General features: G+C 46.3%; 2 protein-coding genes across 3 annotated transcripts; both read right to left on the reverse strand.

Moving 5' to 3' along the window:
* Positions 1-65: 65 nt before the first annotated feature.
* tagln (transgelin) lies at positions 66-7,381 on the reverse strand. 2 transcript variants are annotated; one of them, XM_080007372.1, is made up of 6 exons: positions 7,237-7,369; positions 2,798-2,841; positions 1,683-1,865; positions 1,276-1,447; positions 1,053-1,155; positions 66-922 (listed from the first exon to the last, which is right to left on the reverse strand). In XM_080007372.1, exons 2-6 carry the CDS (start codon positions 2,807-2,809, stop codon positions 784-786), a joined length of 609 nt encoding a protein of 202 aa, XP_079863498.1. In that variant the 5' UTR covers positions 2,810-2,841; positions 7,237-7,369; the 3' UTR covers positions 66-783. The 2 variants fall into 2 exon arrangements, with proteins under 2 accessions (XP_079863498.1, XP_079863499.1); XM_080007373.1 differs by lacking the exon at positions 2,798-2,841 and having other exon boundaries at positions 7,237-7,381.
* Positions 7,382-15,773: 8,392 nt separating this feature from the next.
* On the reverse strand, positions 15,774-17,005 carry LOC307234868 (complement C1q-like protein 2; the record flags this gene model as incomplete). Its single annotated transcript, XM_080006733.1, has 4 exons — positions 15,774-16,201; positions 16,314-16,454; positions 16,581-16,691; positions 16,999-17,005. 4 exons carry the CDS (start codon positions 17,003-17,005, stop codon positions 15,774-15,776), a joined length of 687 nt encoding a protein of 228 aa, XP_079862859.1.
* Between the last annotated feature and the right edge of the window lie 1,075 nt (positions 17,006-18,080).

An 18,080-nucleotide genomic window follows, 5' to 3' on the forward strand; every position in this document is an offset into this window, starting at 1 on the left:
AAGCACCACCTCGGTCCTGTAATCGGTCAATTACGACAACCAGAATTGACAAGTCAGATCGGTGATGTATTTCAAATTCATTATTTTAATAAGACAACATACAAAAAATACTGGAGCTGAAACGGCAGGACAGCGTAGCATTCTCAAGGAAAATGGAAGATATTGCCAGTTTCATGGAGAGGTTCAGGATTTGTATGCCATCGATTGATTGCATTGCTTCCCAATTCGCATCAAACTTAATTTCATATCAGTTTAGAAATTTAAACAAAATTTATTTGGCATTCAAAGATGCCACAATGTAGACTTGTATTAGTAAGGAATACCTTTTGTAAGGAATTGTCATCACATCATGTAGAGTATGAGTTGGTATAAAAAAAAAAACCACAGTTTATGGTTTTTAGATCTAAATCCACATGTGGTGGCTGTTTTAGAGCACATCATGATTATTATTTTTTTTTCAAAATGTAATTCTGTTTTGCCGGTGTGTGTGTGTGTGTGTGTGTGTGTGTGTGTAACAAGAAGGGGGTTGTTTGAGACTGTGAGCTTGGCAATGATGGCTTTTGCAAGGATCTATGGGAGGTGTTCTAAGGATGTGCACGTTAGTGGTCGTGGAAGATTGGAGAATTAAAAGGGTTGGATTCGACATCTCAGAAGCGGATAAGGTGCAGAGGACGAGGCTCTTGTAGGGGAAGGTTTGCTTAGGTTTGTACAGGTGCTGAGAGTGTACAGGGCAACACAATTCTGAGGCTGAAGAGGTTCCGCGGCGACCGTGGTTCAGTGATTTCAGAGGATCTGTCTGGGTCGTCCATAGCTCATGCCCTCCTGTGAGGCTCCCTTGTTAGATCCCATTTGTAGGCCAATCACCTGTTTGCCTGCTTTCATCTGGTCATCGCTAAAATCCCGCTTGTTTTCCTGGGCTTTCCTGCAACGTACCATTGGAAATGTAATCAAGATGTTGCTTGTGCAGTTCAGAATCAAATAACCTAATTAAAGTATAGGTCGGTTTGAAGTTATGTGCAAAAGGTAGACCAGGTTCTGTCTGCCGTACTTACTTGAAGAACCAGTTGGGGTCTCCGCGGTAGGTGCCGTCGCTCTTAGTGATGGCCAAGCTGCCCAGAGCTGATAGGGTCCTCTGCACGGCTGCAAGGTCCTTACCTGTCACGACAAACACTTTTAAACTAGGGCTACTCCGCCTTGCCTGAGACGACTAACCAAGATGATTATCTCAGAGTCTTACTCCAAAACCGTGCTACACTGCCTTCAATCATTTCTGACCTTCCCAGAGGTCCACAGTCTGGAACATGTCGGTCTTGGTGACACCGTAGGTCTCGGCAGCCTGAAGGAACTGGGAGATCTGCTCCATCTGTTTGAAAGCCATGGCGGAGCTCTGGATCTTCTTCACTGGTTTGTCCCCGGTATACAGGCTGTTGACCAGCTCACTCAACACCTGGCAGGAGGCATTGTGAAGGGGTCCAAAGGAGGAAGATGAGGATAGAGAACGAGATCCAAGTTATACCTGATCCTAAGTACAACCTTGGAGTGAATCAACTACCACACATGTTTTAGTTGGGATAGAGACTCGTGGGCGCCCTTGTAAACTATACAAGCGGAACTGCTAAGACATCGTAAGGAATGAATATGCGTTTATTTTTTAAAGTGGGGGAAAAAAATGGGATTCTCACACATCCGTCCTTGAGCCAAGCCTGGAAGCCCAGTTTGCCCGCCTCGGGCTTGCCGATGCCAGAGCCGCACTGCAGGTTGATCCACTCCACTAAGATCTGCTCCAGCTCTTGGTCGTACTTACTGTCGATCTTATCCTGAATATGCCGGCTCAGGCCGTAGGATGGACCCTTGTTAGCCATTCCCTGGGAAGAGGGGTGAAGGAGGGGGTGAAAGAAGAGATAAAGGAGAGGAGGGAAAACAGATGTGGAGAGTGATGGGGAGGGATACGAGAGGGAGTGTGGGAGAAGGTTAAACGGAAGTTATTTCAATGTGCAAGTATCCAGTACAGAACACAGGAAGACCTCTGCTGTGCTTCTGACTGCAACAATTGAACCGATGTTCCCCCAGACGGGATTGCCTTCAACTTCAAATTAAATACTTCCTATAAGATCCTTACCTGAAATCCCTCGATATATATACAGTATATTACTGTACCTTATATTGCATTACGTCATACGACCGGCCATTGGTTTTTATCCATTTTAGAGTTTTACAACTTCTTGATACTTCAGACTTCTTCCAACTACCTGATCTGAAACTCCCCATCCGTTCAACTCTGCAGCGTTGTTTTGATGCACGACACAAACATGCGGACACATGCAAACGGCTTTGAATGGACATCCGCTCCATAAACCCCACCTGCCTCGTTGCAAATAAAAAAAAAAAAACATACCCACGATAACATGCATGTCCAAGGCGTGTATGTAAAGCACAAATGCTCAGCGTCCTATCGGTGAGAACCTCTATTTTGCCAATAAAGAAATAAACTGCATCAGTAGCCACGTGTCTCCAAATGCACACCAATTCAACTCTCTGAGCCAAAGTGGTTTACAATGGGAGCTCTGTAACAGCCAGCCGGTTTTACATACTTTCCTTGTCACACACTCACTCACACGCACACACACACGCGCACGCACACACACACACACACACACACACACACACACACACACACACTTTTCCATTCTCTGCTCATACACACATTTCTAGCAGTCTTTTGTCTTTGCTTTTTGCTTAGCGTTTGGGCCACCAGCCAAGTGTAAAGCCCAAATCAGAGAGCTCTCTCTGCTGTCACCTTTGCTGCCATTTTGATGTCAGGTCACTTCAACTTTCTGTTTCCTGGGAGAGGAGAGGGGGGAGGGGGGTGGGGGTGGGGGGGTTCAAAGTTCAGATGGAAAAGGTTAATACCTCGGGCTCACCTGATTGGAAGAACACAACTGCCGAATATCTTGTCATTGATGAGGTTTTCTTTCCCCCTGATCAAACTGAAACCTGTAGATTTTTCCACTGTCTTTTTTCGGGCTCATGATTCTTGCTCTGGCGTTCGTTGCATAACGTGTTGCGGTGCCAAGTCGGGCCCCGGCTGAGCTGAGTTTTGGGGTTTTCATCTTTTGAGCTTGAACTGCAGGCCTTTCAACACGAGCTGGAAGACGAGCGCGCATGCCGGTACACTGTAGCTCCGGTGCTAATGGCATGGAGGGGCCGCTGCCAAGACTGTCTGCTGAGCGTCACCGCCATCTTTATCTAATGTTCAAGTTCAAGTTCAATGTCCATTGCCTTCAAGGTTATCTCCTTTCTTTCTTAGGACCACATGTGACACATAATCTCTTGAACTTGAACTTGAACTTAAACATGGAGCCAGGAACCAACACACACACACGCACGCTAACACAGTTTGGTGATCACACACAGACGCAGGTACTGCTATTTTCGCTCTAAAGTTCTCTCTGACCGTTACAATTGTTATTTTGTCTGTTTCTGTCTGTCTGTCTGTCTGTCTGTCTGTCTGTCTGTCTGTCTGTCGGTCTGTCAGTTTCTTTCCTTTGCCCCCTTGTTTCCTCTCATACAAGCTTGTGCACTTGCTTAAAACCCTGCGCTACCCTCGCCGAGACGCTGCCATAAATCAATTACAAAGGAATGTGCGGTGGATGGGATCGTTGGCGCAGCCACGCCCGACGCTCGTTGGTTGGGCTAACGTGCAGCAGGTTAAAAACCCCATCCTCACACACACTCGGGATAGGCGCCTGTGTCATTACATGTTCAATCTGCTCCTGGCTAATTCCACCTTGCCTCCTCCTTTCTACAATGAACTGGTGTTAACAGCCACCCGTCGTCTGTGTCTCTGTGCCGGAGGGCCCTGAAAACGCCACTTGGGTGGCGTGTGGCGCCTGAACAGGGACCCGGGAGGGGCAGGGCGCCGAGTGAAAGGCGCCCCCCCGGAGCCGATCTGCTGGCTGCAGAAACGCCCCCGCGGACCTGGAGGAGGAGCAGGATTACCTCCGCTGCCAGCTGGGGCACGTCCTCGCCAGCGTGAGCTCCCTGGCGCACGCCGTGACCGGCCGCCGACAGGGAGCCGGCCAGAGGACCAGACCCGCGTCCGACCCCAGGACCCACGCGGGATTCCCAGGGTCCCCAGCCCGTCGCGGTTTCCCCCGGAGGACAACGTCTGGGGGGGGGGCGCTACGTCTCACCCCAGGACTCACCCGGGATTCGCCGGGTTCTGCGGTGCCGCGGGACGCTCTTTCCCCTTCCCTTGACTTCTAATCCCGAGCCTGGTAGACAACGATTACAAAATCGTACTGTACATGTTCTGTTTCCCTGTGTTCGGTGTGTTATGCACCCAATGCCCTTTATGTGCCGGAGGAGAGGAAGAGGAGCGATGATGAGATGAGAAATGAGAAAAAAGCAGGAGAGAAGAAAGGAGAACAGATGAGAAGAAAAGAATAGAGAAAGCAAGAGAGCAGCCCTCCCCTTCTCCCTCCGTGTCTGCATTGGTCTCACCATGCCAACCTTGAGGGTAACAGAGCAACCGGGGAGGTTAGTCGGGACCGTCGGGGCATAGTTTCCATTTCTTGCATAAATGTGACCAGGGACCCGTTGTTAGTTCTGGTGTCGAGCCTGAGTCCAATACGTCTGCAGAAGTTGTTTAAGAAGCTGTTTCCTGGCTGCCTCGTTGCTGAACCTCACACAGTGGTTCTAATACGTATTCAAAGCGGTAGGTGCTGCTTTGCATCACCAGCGATGTTCTCACATCCATGCCAGTTCATTAGACCTAACTTGGTTTGGTGCTTCAAATGTACCAACCAGACGCCACCGCTCTCGTTTCTTACCGCCACTGTAATCGTGCCTGTCTTCGAAACAGGAAAACCACCGAGAGGCATGCGGCCGGAGTGGTGAGCTTTGGCGGCTCGAGTGTACATGAGGTAATGTGGCCGAGCCGAGCATCTGCCGGGGCTAGCTAACAAACTCACCGCTGCGGGGGAATATGCCATTGAACCGCCGGTGAACCCCAGGGATGTGTAAGTGATCCGATCAGACGGAATTTTATTGATGAAAAAAATACCCCTCTGAGGGTTTTGAGGGTTGACCCTTTGAAATAGTATTTCTACTCTTGTTTTTTCAGGACTGGTGTTAATTTCCTGTCTGGAGCCTTAACGTCGTAGTAGGCCAGACCCAGCGCCACGAGGGGGGGGGGAGCCGCCTCAGACGATTTTTCAGCCCCCCCTCAGCTCGTTACCTGATCCAGCCTCTTAATCCCACTGAATTCAAACATGGTTCTGAAACACAGTGCTGTTGTTTCAGAATCATGGACATTGTGTTGTTTGTTGTGCATTGTCAAGATATTTGTTTATTTGATTTCAACGTCACGGCACGCTGGAGGCTGCAACTCTACTGAGGCAAGTTGAGACAGAATTTAGTTGGTTCATTTTTCTGCTGGCTGGGCATGTCGGAGACAGATACGTTTAGGTAATTTGCATAGGGCCGCGCGGCGCTGTCCCCGGTACTGAATGGAGCGCAGGAGAGATAAGCAGGACACATCACTTTGTTTCAGCATCGCTTGCTTTACGTGGTTGTAGATTAAACGTTTCCTCAATTTCTGGAACAATCCAAAGAAGAGAGAGGGAGAGAGAGAGAGAGAGAGAGAGAGAGAGAGAGAGAGGGAGAGAGAGGGATCTGATGATCTTTTGTTTTTTTCCATAAATGACCCTGATGCTATTGGCCATTATTTTGTTGATTATAGCAGTCATCTCTCAGTGGTTAGAAACCTACGTCCTTCGACCTACGTTCCGAATGCTCCGATTCCCTAAATTGTGCGAGGACACTCGCAAAATAAATGTATTATTTGATTTCAAGATAGTAGTCTTGTGTTATTCAGCCATTCAGAGGCTAATCATGGTTAAATCAATTCATTTCATTTAACCTACCACCAGTCCAATTTTAGGTGGTGACCTGGCAATTTGCCCCAAATCTTCCTATTTCATACAATGGCCATGTGGTACAAACACATGGAAAAGGGTAAGGTAGGGAATTGCTCGCATCTAGTCAAAACGCCACTATATTGCCACCCAGTCATGGCAGGATGATAACCTACTGTTTTACCATATAAAAAGATCTGCTGCCCCAGTTGCTTCATCCTGGCGCCGGGCCTGGGGTATGCTTTCTATTCCTCGCTGATCAGCGCAGTGAGTGTGCCGCTGCAGGACTGGGAGTGTACATGGTGTTATCTGTTTATCTCCTGTTGCTGCTACTTTGCAAGCCTGGTCGTCCACTAGGACCGTCCCTGTAGCATCAAAGAAGCTGCTGTCCTCCCTCGTCTTGCACCAGCACAATCTTCTTCCCTGCTCCCAGGGCTTTCCTACCGCATCACCCCGAATCAAGGGAGATGGGGGCAATTGGGATGTAGAAATGTCCACGGACAGTAAAGCACGAAAGAACAAGCTATGCTGAAACACCACGACACATTTTAGCAAAACATATTTTGGATCAATTTATACCGTTTGACTCTTTCCGTTAGACGCTCTCATCTACCCTTCAACCTGCTCCGCTGCACCCTCATTTTGTTTTCCTTCGATGCGGTACTGATATCATTTCCAAAAGTCAACCGGTGAAGTTCCGTCGAAACGAAACCCCACCTACTCAAAACGATCCTGACTTCATTGTCGACGTATTGCAGCGGCTCCATCGCCAGTGCGCCAGTGTGATTTCGGAGTGAAAACACAAGAATGTGAGGTTTACAGATGACAGACGCCTTTATAACATCATTGGGAAAATATAGCTGAGTAAATGAGTCCGATAAGGTTCCAAATCAGAAATGCTTTTTAAAACATGGTGCTCCTTTAAAAACACGTTGAGCAAAAGCGGTTGTGCAATTAAACAGAGGGAGTGTAGCGTGACATTACGATACAATTTGTTAATTAAAATTCGATAATTCATCGACCGCCGACGCATTGACTCACACAGTAACAGTCAAAAGTAATCTCAGCAAAACCGATTATATAGACGATGTCATGGAGGGCCTATGCAAGGCAAGGCCTTAAATAAATTTCCCAAAACTTCCCAAATGGCAATGGATCAGCCGACTGCCCTCAGGCCTGACGGATGGGACTGATCAGCTCCCACCGTCTGGCTCTCGCACCTGTAAGAAGCACCGTGAAACGAACGCCCCAAGCTGCGAAGAAGAACCCAAACCCTCAAAGAACTCAAAGGGATGAAATGAAGAAACGCCATACTCACTGTGCGAGGGAATAGGTGAAGAGTCTGCTGGTGCGTTTGGGGCTAAGTGCGGCCGCCTGGTGTGTGGGTGAATGTTTGTATATGGCTCATAGGTTCCTCCCTCCGAAAAGTGCCGGCTTAAAAGGAACAGTCCAGGCATAATGACTTCACTATACAAAGTGGGAGTGAAGGAGGGGGAGAGAGAGAGAGAGAGAGAGAGAGAGAGAGCGAGAGACAGAAGGAAAAAGGAAACCTCCTTAAAAGGGCATGGCCTTTCTGCCGCTCTCTCTCTCTGTCGCTCTCCCTCTCTCTCTCTCTCTCTCTCTCCCTCTCTCTCTCTCTCTCTCTCTCTCTCTCTCTCTCTCTCTCTCTCCCAAACCCCAGTCTAGTCAAAGAGCCCAGCCTTATTTGGGTAGAGCAGTTCCACAGGGGGAGGCGAGCGCAGCCAAACAAATTTGGTTTGGTCGGTGTGAATTCTCCAAATACTTTAACCACACGGCGCCCTCCTCCGTCCCTCCTCCTCCCGCAGGAAACATGAGGCTGTGAGCGTGCATTTGGGAGAAGGCCTGAGGAGAGAGACGGCGGGGCGAAATGAGTGACGGAGGAAAAACAAACACAGGAGCAGGCGATGTAAAAAGGAAAGACTGACGGCTCCGAGCGCCGAACTTTGAAACAAAATGGTGATGACTTCATGTAATGTAGGAAGCAGTGCGCCGTGACTCGTGGCCAAAATCAACGCCTGACGGCAGCCAATTTGTCCCTTCGGCCCCTGAAGTGAGCACTTCGGATGTGGAGGTGGAGAATGTATGGGAAAAAGTACAACGGAGGGTATTGTTGGTATAAAAAGGAGAAGGAGGAATAGGAAGAAGGTAACACAGCAAAGACTGAGAAGGTATAAAGGAGGGGGGAAGGAGAGGGAAAAAAAGAGGGGAGGAGGAGAGGGGAGAGGATGAGAGCAGAGGGGGTTGGGAGGGGAGGAGAGGGGGTGGAAGGGAGGAATTGAGAGGCAAGGGATTGGGGAGGTAGGACAGGACTGAGGATGAGTGTGGAAAGCTTTTGGGATGGGAGGACAGAAGGGGACAGGAGGGGAGAGGAGGAGAGGAGTGGAAAGCTTTTGCGATGAGAGGACAGGAGAGGAGGGGACACGAGGGGGGAGTAGAGGAGGGGACACGAGGGGGGAGTAGAGGAGGAGAGGAGTGGAAAACCTTTGGGGTGGGAGGAGAGGAGGGGGGAGAAGCAGAGAGGAGAGGAGAGGAGAGGAGAGGAGAGGAGAGGAGAGGAGAGGAGTGGAAAGCTTTGGGATGGGAGGACAGGAGAAGAGGGGACAGGGGGGGGGAGTAGAGGAGGAGATGAGTGGAAAGCTTTTGGGATGGGAGGAGAGGAGGGGGGAGAAGCGGAGGGGAGAGGAGAGGAGAGGAGAGCTTTTGGGATGAGAGGAAAGGAGAGGAGAGGGGGAGAAGAGGAACAGGGTTGGGAGTGGGGAGGAGAAAAGAAGAGGAGAAGAACAGAGGAATAGAAGGAAGGAGGAGAATGTGGCCAGAAATTAATAGAGGAAGCAGTGGAGCCATCACATCACTCCAGCAGGGATCACCATTTATGTCCTGTGTGTGTGTGTCTGGTGTGTGTGTGTGTGTGTGTATGCACTAGTTGTTTATGAATAGTGTGTGTGTGTGTGGGTGTGTGTGTGTGTGTGTGTGTGTGCGCGATCTAAACATGTCTCATTGTAGGACATTCCTATCCCATTACTGACCTTTCTCTTGGAACGTCACCAGTTTGACTATGTGTAGTGTCATCAGTGGCCCATGAGCAGCACGCTGCACGTTGTCCGCATTTCAAGAGTCCGAATCGGGAATTTCAAGAATCTGATGTCATTTTGTGAATCTCCAAAATATCTTCCCTTGTCCTGCCATAGCTCCGTATCACGCTTCTTTGCCTCAAAAGAGGTTTCTGCCAGCACACAATCAATACAAGGTGAGAGCGCGGGTCATTGTGCTGCTCAGCCAATATCAGCCAATCCTCAGGTTAAATGTCAAAGCTTGTCAAAGGAATGAACGTGTGAATAGTTCAGATTCAGCACGTGTAGTGTTTGTTCTTGTGTACTGAAAATGTCTGCTGGTGTGTGTGTGTGTGTGTGTGTGTGTGTGTGTGTGTGTGTTTGACCCCCCCCTCCCCCCACACACACACACACACATCTAAGGCTGCGCTCCTGAATGTGCTTGTATATGATACCATACACCTCTGTGCCTGTATATTTTGGCGCTGGTGCTTACAGTATGACAAAAAAAAAAAATAGGAGTGCTGGGACTTTTATGAGCAGTTTAGAGTACATGTACATTTTTCTGTTCATCAATCTATTTGTTTTTACCACTGAAGGAATCAACTGCCTGCCTGGCCGGCTGTGGTTTTTAATGATTAAGGACGGAATTCCATGGGAGACACATGTTTACAGTCTCATGCAATGCTGTCATAGACCAAATGTTAGTTGCTGCATGAGCTACTGTAACCATTTATTTGCCAGGGCAATGAGATGGATGTGTGTGTGTGTGTGTGTGTGTGTCTGTGTGTGTGCGTGCACGCAATAATCATGCTTTTCAAAATAAGCACAAATAGAAAAAAGTGAAACTTACATATTTTTTTATTGGGCTTCACATCTTTCAGTACATTTAATAGTGTTTGGCTTTCAGTATCCTTACATGTTTGTGTAAGCTTGGTATGGAAGTGTGTGTGTGTGTGTGTGTGTGTGTGTGTGTGTGTGTGTGTGTGTGTGTGTGTGTGTGTGTGTGTGTGTGTGTTCTTCAGTAGAGTAACCTAAATTGGTTTCAGTTTCCGGTTGGGGACACACCACATGGCACCTCCCGGTGTCTTTTTTTTCTTCCCAGGAGTCCTTCCCTTCATTACCCAGTTCACGTCTTCAGGGCTCGAAAATAAACCCCTCTAATAATCCGCGGTCTTCATTTTTTGGGGGGGGTTATCATTCATCGTAGGGGTAGAGGAGGAATCCGGAGAACTTGTTCTCGCCGATATTTCCGCACAGGCTCCTCCCAGGCACCAGCTCTACGTACACCTGGCTGCCTCTCTGCATCGCCACCACCACCACCTAGGAGCCCACGCATATCAGTGATAAACATATTACTTCATTACTGCGAGTGATCTTCAAACCCCATAGAGTTCCGCCCCAGCCCCTGCCACGGCCCGTACTACGGTTGATATACCTGCGTGCTGCTGTCCTCAACATCCTCGCGGTTGTCCTCCCAGGTAGACACCAGCACCACTCCGTTCTTCATCAGCTGGACCTGCAGACGGGGGAAATGGGTGTCTGGTGAACGCTAAATAGACGCCCGAAATAAACGAAGAAAGCCGTGCAATTAAAAGCCACTGTTCATAGTCACTGTTGGACATAATGAAGTGTCTCTTCTGCACCTTGTGGTAGAGGCGGTTCAAGGGCTCCCCCACGTGGGAATAGACGGTGAAGGAGAAGACGTAGAGGCCGGCTCTAGGGGCCGTGAAGATACCTGCAGAAGCGAGCGGAACAGTGAGCCGACAGGCAAAGTGTGTGTGCAGGTAGCCAATGGAAGTAGTATTCTCTTTGTGTTTGACGAAATGGAATTACTTTGGTCTAAGACTCCATGCCGTACAGTTTAATAACATGAGGTGTGTGTGTTTGGTAACAGAATTAGGCCATGCCTCCATCACCATTGTGAAGGAAGAAAACAAGGCCACTCCCACAATTGAGTATGGCAGGTTGAAAAGAAACTGAACTAGGCCACGGCTCCATTACCACGGTGAAGAAAACAAAACAAGGCCACACAGCCAATTGCATATTTGAAGGTTGATAATCTCTATAAAAATTGATCAATTACAGTGCAGTAATGACATACATAAGCATATTCCCTCTATCTATTCCATTTTATTTCATTTTATTTTTATTGTATTTTATTTTATTCTATATTTTTTTTATTTTATTCTATAAGTATTCAACTTACTGTATTATATTTTTTGGAATCAGTTAGTCGGTCTATTAGAAATATTTTCTTTTCCTAGGACATATTGTGTGTTATCACCGGGTGTGTTGCATTACATTTCACTGCATATATGTATGAAAGTATGTATATGTATGTGACGAATAAAAATCTTGAATCTTGAATCTTGAATCTTGAAAACGTGTGTGTGTGTGTGTATGTGTGTGTGTGTGTGTGTGTGTGTGTGTGTGTGTGTGTGTGTGTGTGTGTGTGTGTGTGTGTGTGTGTGTGTGTGTGTGTGTGTGTGTGAGTGAGTGTTTACCAAGTGCAGGGTTATATCCATTGCCATGATTGAGGGAAATCGAGGCGTAGGGAATGGGTACGTTTGTGGTAAAGGAACCGAAGCAATTCTCACTCAGAGCCATGGAGGCAGTGAAGGCAATCCTGATGTTTCCTGAAGGAGAGAGAGCAAGAGAAAGAGAGAGAGAGAGAGATGAATTACAGAGAAAGCATTGTACAGTATGTACCGTGGGTGCATGTGTGAGGGCAGGTGTGTCTACCTGTGAGTGCCTCCACGTCTGCCTGCACGGCGTGGAGCTGCTCCCACAGGCCCACCATCCTCATGAAGGTGGCCTCCTCCAGGGCGAATGCCTGGCTGGCCACGCAGCAGCAGCCTCGCTGCCGCCTGTATGCGCAGTTGCAGTCCCAGCTCCCGCATGGAAACGGACCCTGGTAGCTGGCTGGATTATGGATAACATGGATGCACAAAAATTATAACAATAATAATAATAATTAGAATAACAGATTTTTAGGACACAAGCTGTAAACTTCTGGATGTATCATATGGGATTTACTGTGGTCGTCTGTGAGAACATACAGTAGTCTAAAGTAATGCTTGACGGTTAAATTCACCATTATTTAATTTACAAGATGTTACCACCATTAGAGAATTTATAATAATGAGAGTTTTGATCCTAGTAATAAAAAGAATAATAATATAATGATAATAGTAATAATAATAATTAATAACATGCCCAATTCAATGCCCACTCCTAACAACGCCACTGGGGTGCACAGGAGTGTATTTCTTACCTGCCGCTTCTCTCATCACCTCGAAGGTGCTGGCTTGGACTCTGGCACAGAGATACAGCGCTCCCCACAGGCCCACAAGCGACGACGCGAGCAGCTTCATTTCCTCGAAAAACACACGGCAAAAGCCATTGGATGAACCAGTGCAGCTCCCGTGCAAAACATGCCTGTCCGGAACTTCCTTGGGTCCCCGGAAATTCACCTCCTGAACCCCCGTCCGTTGCTGCGCAGAGCAGCTCGCTGTTCGCTTGTTTACTCAGTTTGTTCATATCACACATTGCGTCCACATTGCACCAGAATCAGCACTGCACGTTCTAGGGTCTCCAGCGATACACAAGGCAAGTGTGAAGTAGATCGGAGAAATGGTTGTCGAGATAATGGAAGGGCATACAGACAGATTCCTTCATGACATCTCATCTCAACCTTGGGGTCGCACCCCTTGATTGACATTATTTTTTTAATAAAAAAGATTGTTAAATAGGTTTGAAATACATTAAAATGCCTTTGCAATGCATTTGCAGCTTAATATGCAATGTGGAATATCCGTGCTTTAACCAGTTATCTAAAATACAGTAAGAAATATTGTTATTTAGCCTCAAATATGTTGCTTATAGCCCTGCATGTGAAGTGTAACACGTAAAAAATGGTGCCACCTCCAAAATAATAATCAATGTAAATAAGGAAACATTTGATCCTTTTCTCCAATTTGTCATAATTACTGCATTAAAACAGTATTAGTAGGTAGTAGGGGATGCACTTGTCAAGTTTGTGATGTGATGGTGGTGAATGATGGTGATAATAAAAATTATTCCATTTCCATATAATTTGCATCAATATACTTACATTTCAGTATATTATTAAAATAAAATAAAATTGTATCAATACATTTGATTGAAAATAATGATAACTATGATAATAATTATTTATAAATATAATTATAATTATAATTATAGTGTTTACATACTATCCAAAGATACTCTTTTCAACAAATGGTCCAACCTTACCAACAATAACAAGTGTATAATTGGAGGTTGAGGTAGTTCATTTCTAATAGGAGCAAATAAGTTAAAAAAAAAAAAAAAAAAAAGCATAATAATAATAATAATAAATAATGAAACAACTTACAGGACTCACAGGATGTCGAATCTGTGCTGAGACGAATCTGAGAGTCCTGGCTGCCGGCCTCGTGAGTTTTAAGCGACCGTCCGTTTGACCGCCTGTGGTTGTGTGTCGGGTGTACCGCCCCCTCAACAGGGGAACGACTACCACACACACATACACACACACAAACAACCACACACACACATACACATGCACACACACACACACACACACACACACACACACACACACGCACACACACATTTCACAGCCAAAAACACTAAAGAAACTCCCATAATGGGAAGGCCCCACCCTGTTAACAGATAGTGTTTCTTTGATGTGGGAAATGTGGCAAAAGCCCTTTTCAGCCCGATCGCCTTTACTGGGACGCAGGGTGTCTGATTGCGGGCATCCTCCCAGGAGACACCGCTCGGAGGCTGAAACCGGACCGACGGAGGTGACGATGGTCTCACGGCTACAGGTGATAAGGAAAAAAGCAGGTAGGGATCTTATAGAAGAGCGTTATCAGTTCATCGGAGCATGACAGCCGTTCCCATGCTGTGGAGGGCTAAATAGGAGGATGGGAGGAGATGCTCCAGTTATTGTTTTGACGTGATGTACTCTTGGTCATTCGTTATCGCTTGATCGCTTGACTACTGAGCCCTGACCGTAACTAGGACAACCACCACTGAAAGAGAAAATCGGTTCAATTAACAAATGCGTCTATATTATTGGAAATATTCTGCCATCTTGTTCCACGTTTGGATGTCGAAACAATTCAAACAATTCACCTGTGGATGCCACGTGGTGTCACCGCTGACGCCTCTGCGGTTATCTGATGATGGGTTATGCGTCAGGTTCTTCTTCTTGGCCCCCATTTCGCAAATCGCAGCAGATAGGGGTCAGAGCACCTCAGGTGTTGATTCAATCTGTATTGTCCCTCAGCTGTCCCAATACGGATAAATAGTAGAATAGTAGTAAAGCAACAGGATGAATAGCTGCACTTCTTCATGCTCAACAACAACGTTGCTCGAAAGCCATTCTTTTGATATGAAAGCATGATGGCCACAATGAAATGGTCTACATACCATACCGTATACTGTATGTGTATACAGTAAAATGTGTATACAATTTCTTAAAAGCCACAATAAATGAAATGGCTGTCATACATTTTTTGAGAGTTATGAGATTTTATGTTGTTTTTATTTAGGGACACTGTCAACACTAAAGCACTTAAAGTCTATTTACAAATTAATATAATGACTACACAGCATGCCATGCAATTGTCCTGCAATTTTCCATTTTAGTACTTATGTTGGTGGATATTTCAGTGGATTTTTGGGAATTTAAGTGTATTACTTTATGCTGTATATGTATATGTATCAAGTGCTGTGTTTTCTTGTTGATATATAGATTTTTTTCTTTTATTGATTTATTTATTCACTATTCATACATTTATTTATTATGTTATTTATTTATTAATTTATTAATTCACTATTCATTCATTTACTTATACTTACATTTATTTATTTCACATTCATAAATAACACTTTAAACTTTTCCTTTAGAAGCAATTCCCTATCAAACATCAAACAATCATCTATGTTTATACACACACCTTCATTTCTGTTACTTTATGCACTTTGCTGTACTTTTCACATAATCACATAAGTATTCTATTAATATCTATAATCTATTATCTATTATTATTATTGTTATTATTATTATTATTATCATTATTATTATTGTTATTATCTGTTATTATTATTATTATTATTATCATCATTATTATTATTTAGTATCTATTAGTAATTTTAAAGCCACTGAAATAAGCCTATCCAACAGTCGAAAGTATAAATATTTGTTGTTTTAAATCAGGATCTTCACTCAGTTTTATTCGTCAAAATAAAAAATAATAATACAAGAATAGTAATTAGTAATTTAATCTGAATCCATTTAATACCTAATTGCCACCCCTACCCCCCAAAAAAGAGCTTCACTGTGTAGGTCTTTTTTTTATTTATTTATTTTTTTTTCTCATAAAATTCAGATTTATTGACGTCTGAATTCACAGGTTCACAGGTTTTCAGCATTTTCCACTCACAGATGACATCACATTACTGTACGCAGGATAATGAACGCTATAAAAGATTTGAACTAAAACCCACAAACAAAACAGTTATGGAGAACTCGGGAACAGCTATTTTTCTTTTTGGCGTGTGTGTGCACTTTGAATTTCCACAACCTCCACATGGATCCAACATCCAAGGTGTTACTGGGCCTGTGTGGCTGAAAGGGTGAAAAATGAGTTTGCAAAGAGCGAAGATCGTACCAACAAAACCCCCAAAAAAATAAAAACACAAAATAAGCAGGACCTGATAGTTATGACACAAAGCGGGTGTCTCTAAATTAGTCAGTTGCGTACAGGAGGAAACCCGAAAAGGTGTTGAAGTGGCTGTTGTTGTCGCACAGGAAACAGCCAATGGGCAGGTTGACGGCCACCTGGTCCCCGGCCTGCAGCTGCATGGCCACCACGTTGGTGGAGCTGTCCTCCTGGTCTTGGTCGTTCCTGTCATGGGGTCCGAACATCGTGGCGCCGTTCACGATCAGCGTGGCGCACGCGTCCAGGCTGGCGCCGGGGCTGCCGGAGTCGCTGTAGACGGTGAGGGAGAGGCTGTACACGCCGGAGCGCGGGACAGTGAAGATGCCGGTGGTGGTGTTGTAGCCATCCCCCAGGTTGATGAAGACATGCTTGTAGATGACCGGTCTAATGTCGCGGTAGGGGCCCAGGCAGACGCGCACGTCGGTCAGGGCCACGGAGAAGGCGCTGCGGCTGGCTGGAGGCGAGAAGGGGAAGAGCTCGTTAGGCTGCGTCGTGGGGCGCTTCGACTTCGCGGTCTACGTATGAGACACGGTATGAACACTTCCTCCGCCACCGGCGCGCCTCACCTCTCACGCTGTTGATGATGTTTGTCGTCATCTGCAGACTCGACTGCAACTCGTTGAGGCTCATGTTGAAGAACTCCTCCATCCTCTTCATCTGCTGCTGCATCAGGCAGCACCCACACGACGCCTGGTCCGTCAGACAAACTGTGCACACGCGCGCGCGCACGCACACACACACACACACACACACACACGCGCGAAAGGCCCGAGTTAATTCCCGCTCACAAGTATGGACAAAACACACGTCTTACAGCCTGGTTATTTTCTTACCATGCTCCATCTGGGGGTCTTCGGTGTCATCCGGAGAGGAGAACCAGGAGAATCTACCTGTGACATCTCCGTGAACTGAAGCTGCGGCCAGCAGGCATAGGATTAAAAATGCTGAAATGAGCACAGCACAAGAATGAACCGTCAGATGCGGGCAAAGCGGATGACTGGGCTCTGCACATCTCAGGCAATTCCAGAAGTGATTCTTCTAATGGTGGCCAAACATTCCCCAATGAGCCCACTCTTAATGCGTCCACTGAGCTTTCAATTCGAAACCACTGTAACAACTTGTCCATGTCTGCGTTCAATAGCATCCTTTCCAAAGGTCCTTCTGGACTTTGGGGTTCTCTGAGGTCCACGGAGCTCCCCCACTATGCCACAAAACAAAGTGGAACCCGTTGGGAGCGCGCTGCGGTCTCACCTGTCATGTTGACGCTTCAGGTGCAGGACGGGCAGCCTGAGGAACGCTCGAGGGTGTTGATGAACATGTGGTCGGAGCGAAACTGCAACGCGTTATATACTCTAGTCAGAGCCTCCACACCCATTTTCCCTTTTCTCTCCCTCGCCTCCTCCCTTTCGCCCGCAACCCTCCCGCCCAGCCCCCACCTCAACCGACCATGCCATCGTCCGCCAGTTTTTGTGTCTTAGATGTAGGCCAGGTATTGTCTTTCACGGGGTCATGGGTGTCTCCGCGGTTTAAACTCTTCGTTTCGGTCAAACAAAGGCCCTCTGCCGCGACTGTTTCTTTTCACAGGTGGCCCACAATTCCCCCCCTGCATTGGTATCACCAGTGTTTGTCACTGTGGAAAGTGCCATATTGTGTGTCAAAGACAGAGCTTTGTGTGCACTGACGTGGATACCTTGGGTGTGTGCGTGTGCCTCTGCGTACGTCAAAAAATGGGATTTAAGTCATCCCAATCGTGTTGTTTTTTTTGTGTCATGCTTTCCCATCCAGCATTATTTCAAAGATTAAACTCCTCATTACGTTCCATGCCAGTCCAATGTTATTTATTTCTCACCAGAAAGTTATCCAAGCACTCCACGCTCAAGCACTGGCAATACCTTCAAGGTTCATTATCATTTCTAATATATTGCAATGTCACCACAACGGTGAATTTTGTGCCGCCACGTGTAAAACGAGAGGCACCGCCGTGAACTTTAAAGTTTTTTGGAAGATGTGGGTTACAAGACGAAAGAGGCGGTTAGAAATGACTGAATCTGGGAAAAAAAAGTCGATAGGATGTGGAAAGACGGGGACGGGGAAAATACAAACAAAGATTCCTGCGGTCAAACCAAATCACAACAACAAATCAGGCCCGGTGTGTGCTTCATTGTGAGCTTATAGAACAGATCTTATCTGATCAGGGGGAAGAAGAAAAAAAAAAAAAAAAAAACAATAGTGGAGGTGAAATATCCCTGCGCTGATTCTTCTCATGTTTGTGTCCATCAAGAATACTGGAAATATAACTGGTAAGTGACGGAGAGGAGGAGAAATAAAAAGAA

The sequence above is a fragment of the Zeus faber genome, assembly GCF_960531495.2.
Source record: "Zeus faber genome assembly, chromosome: 9".
NCBI lineage: Eukaryota > Metazoa > Chordata > Actinopteri > Zeiformes > Zeidae > Zeus > Zeus faber.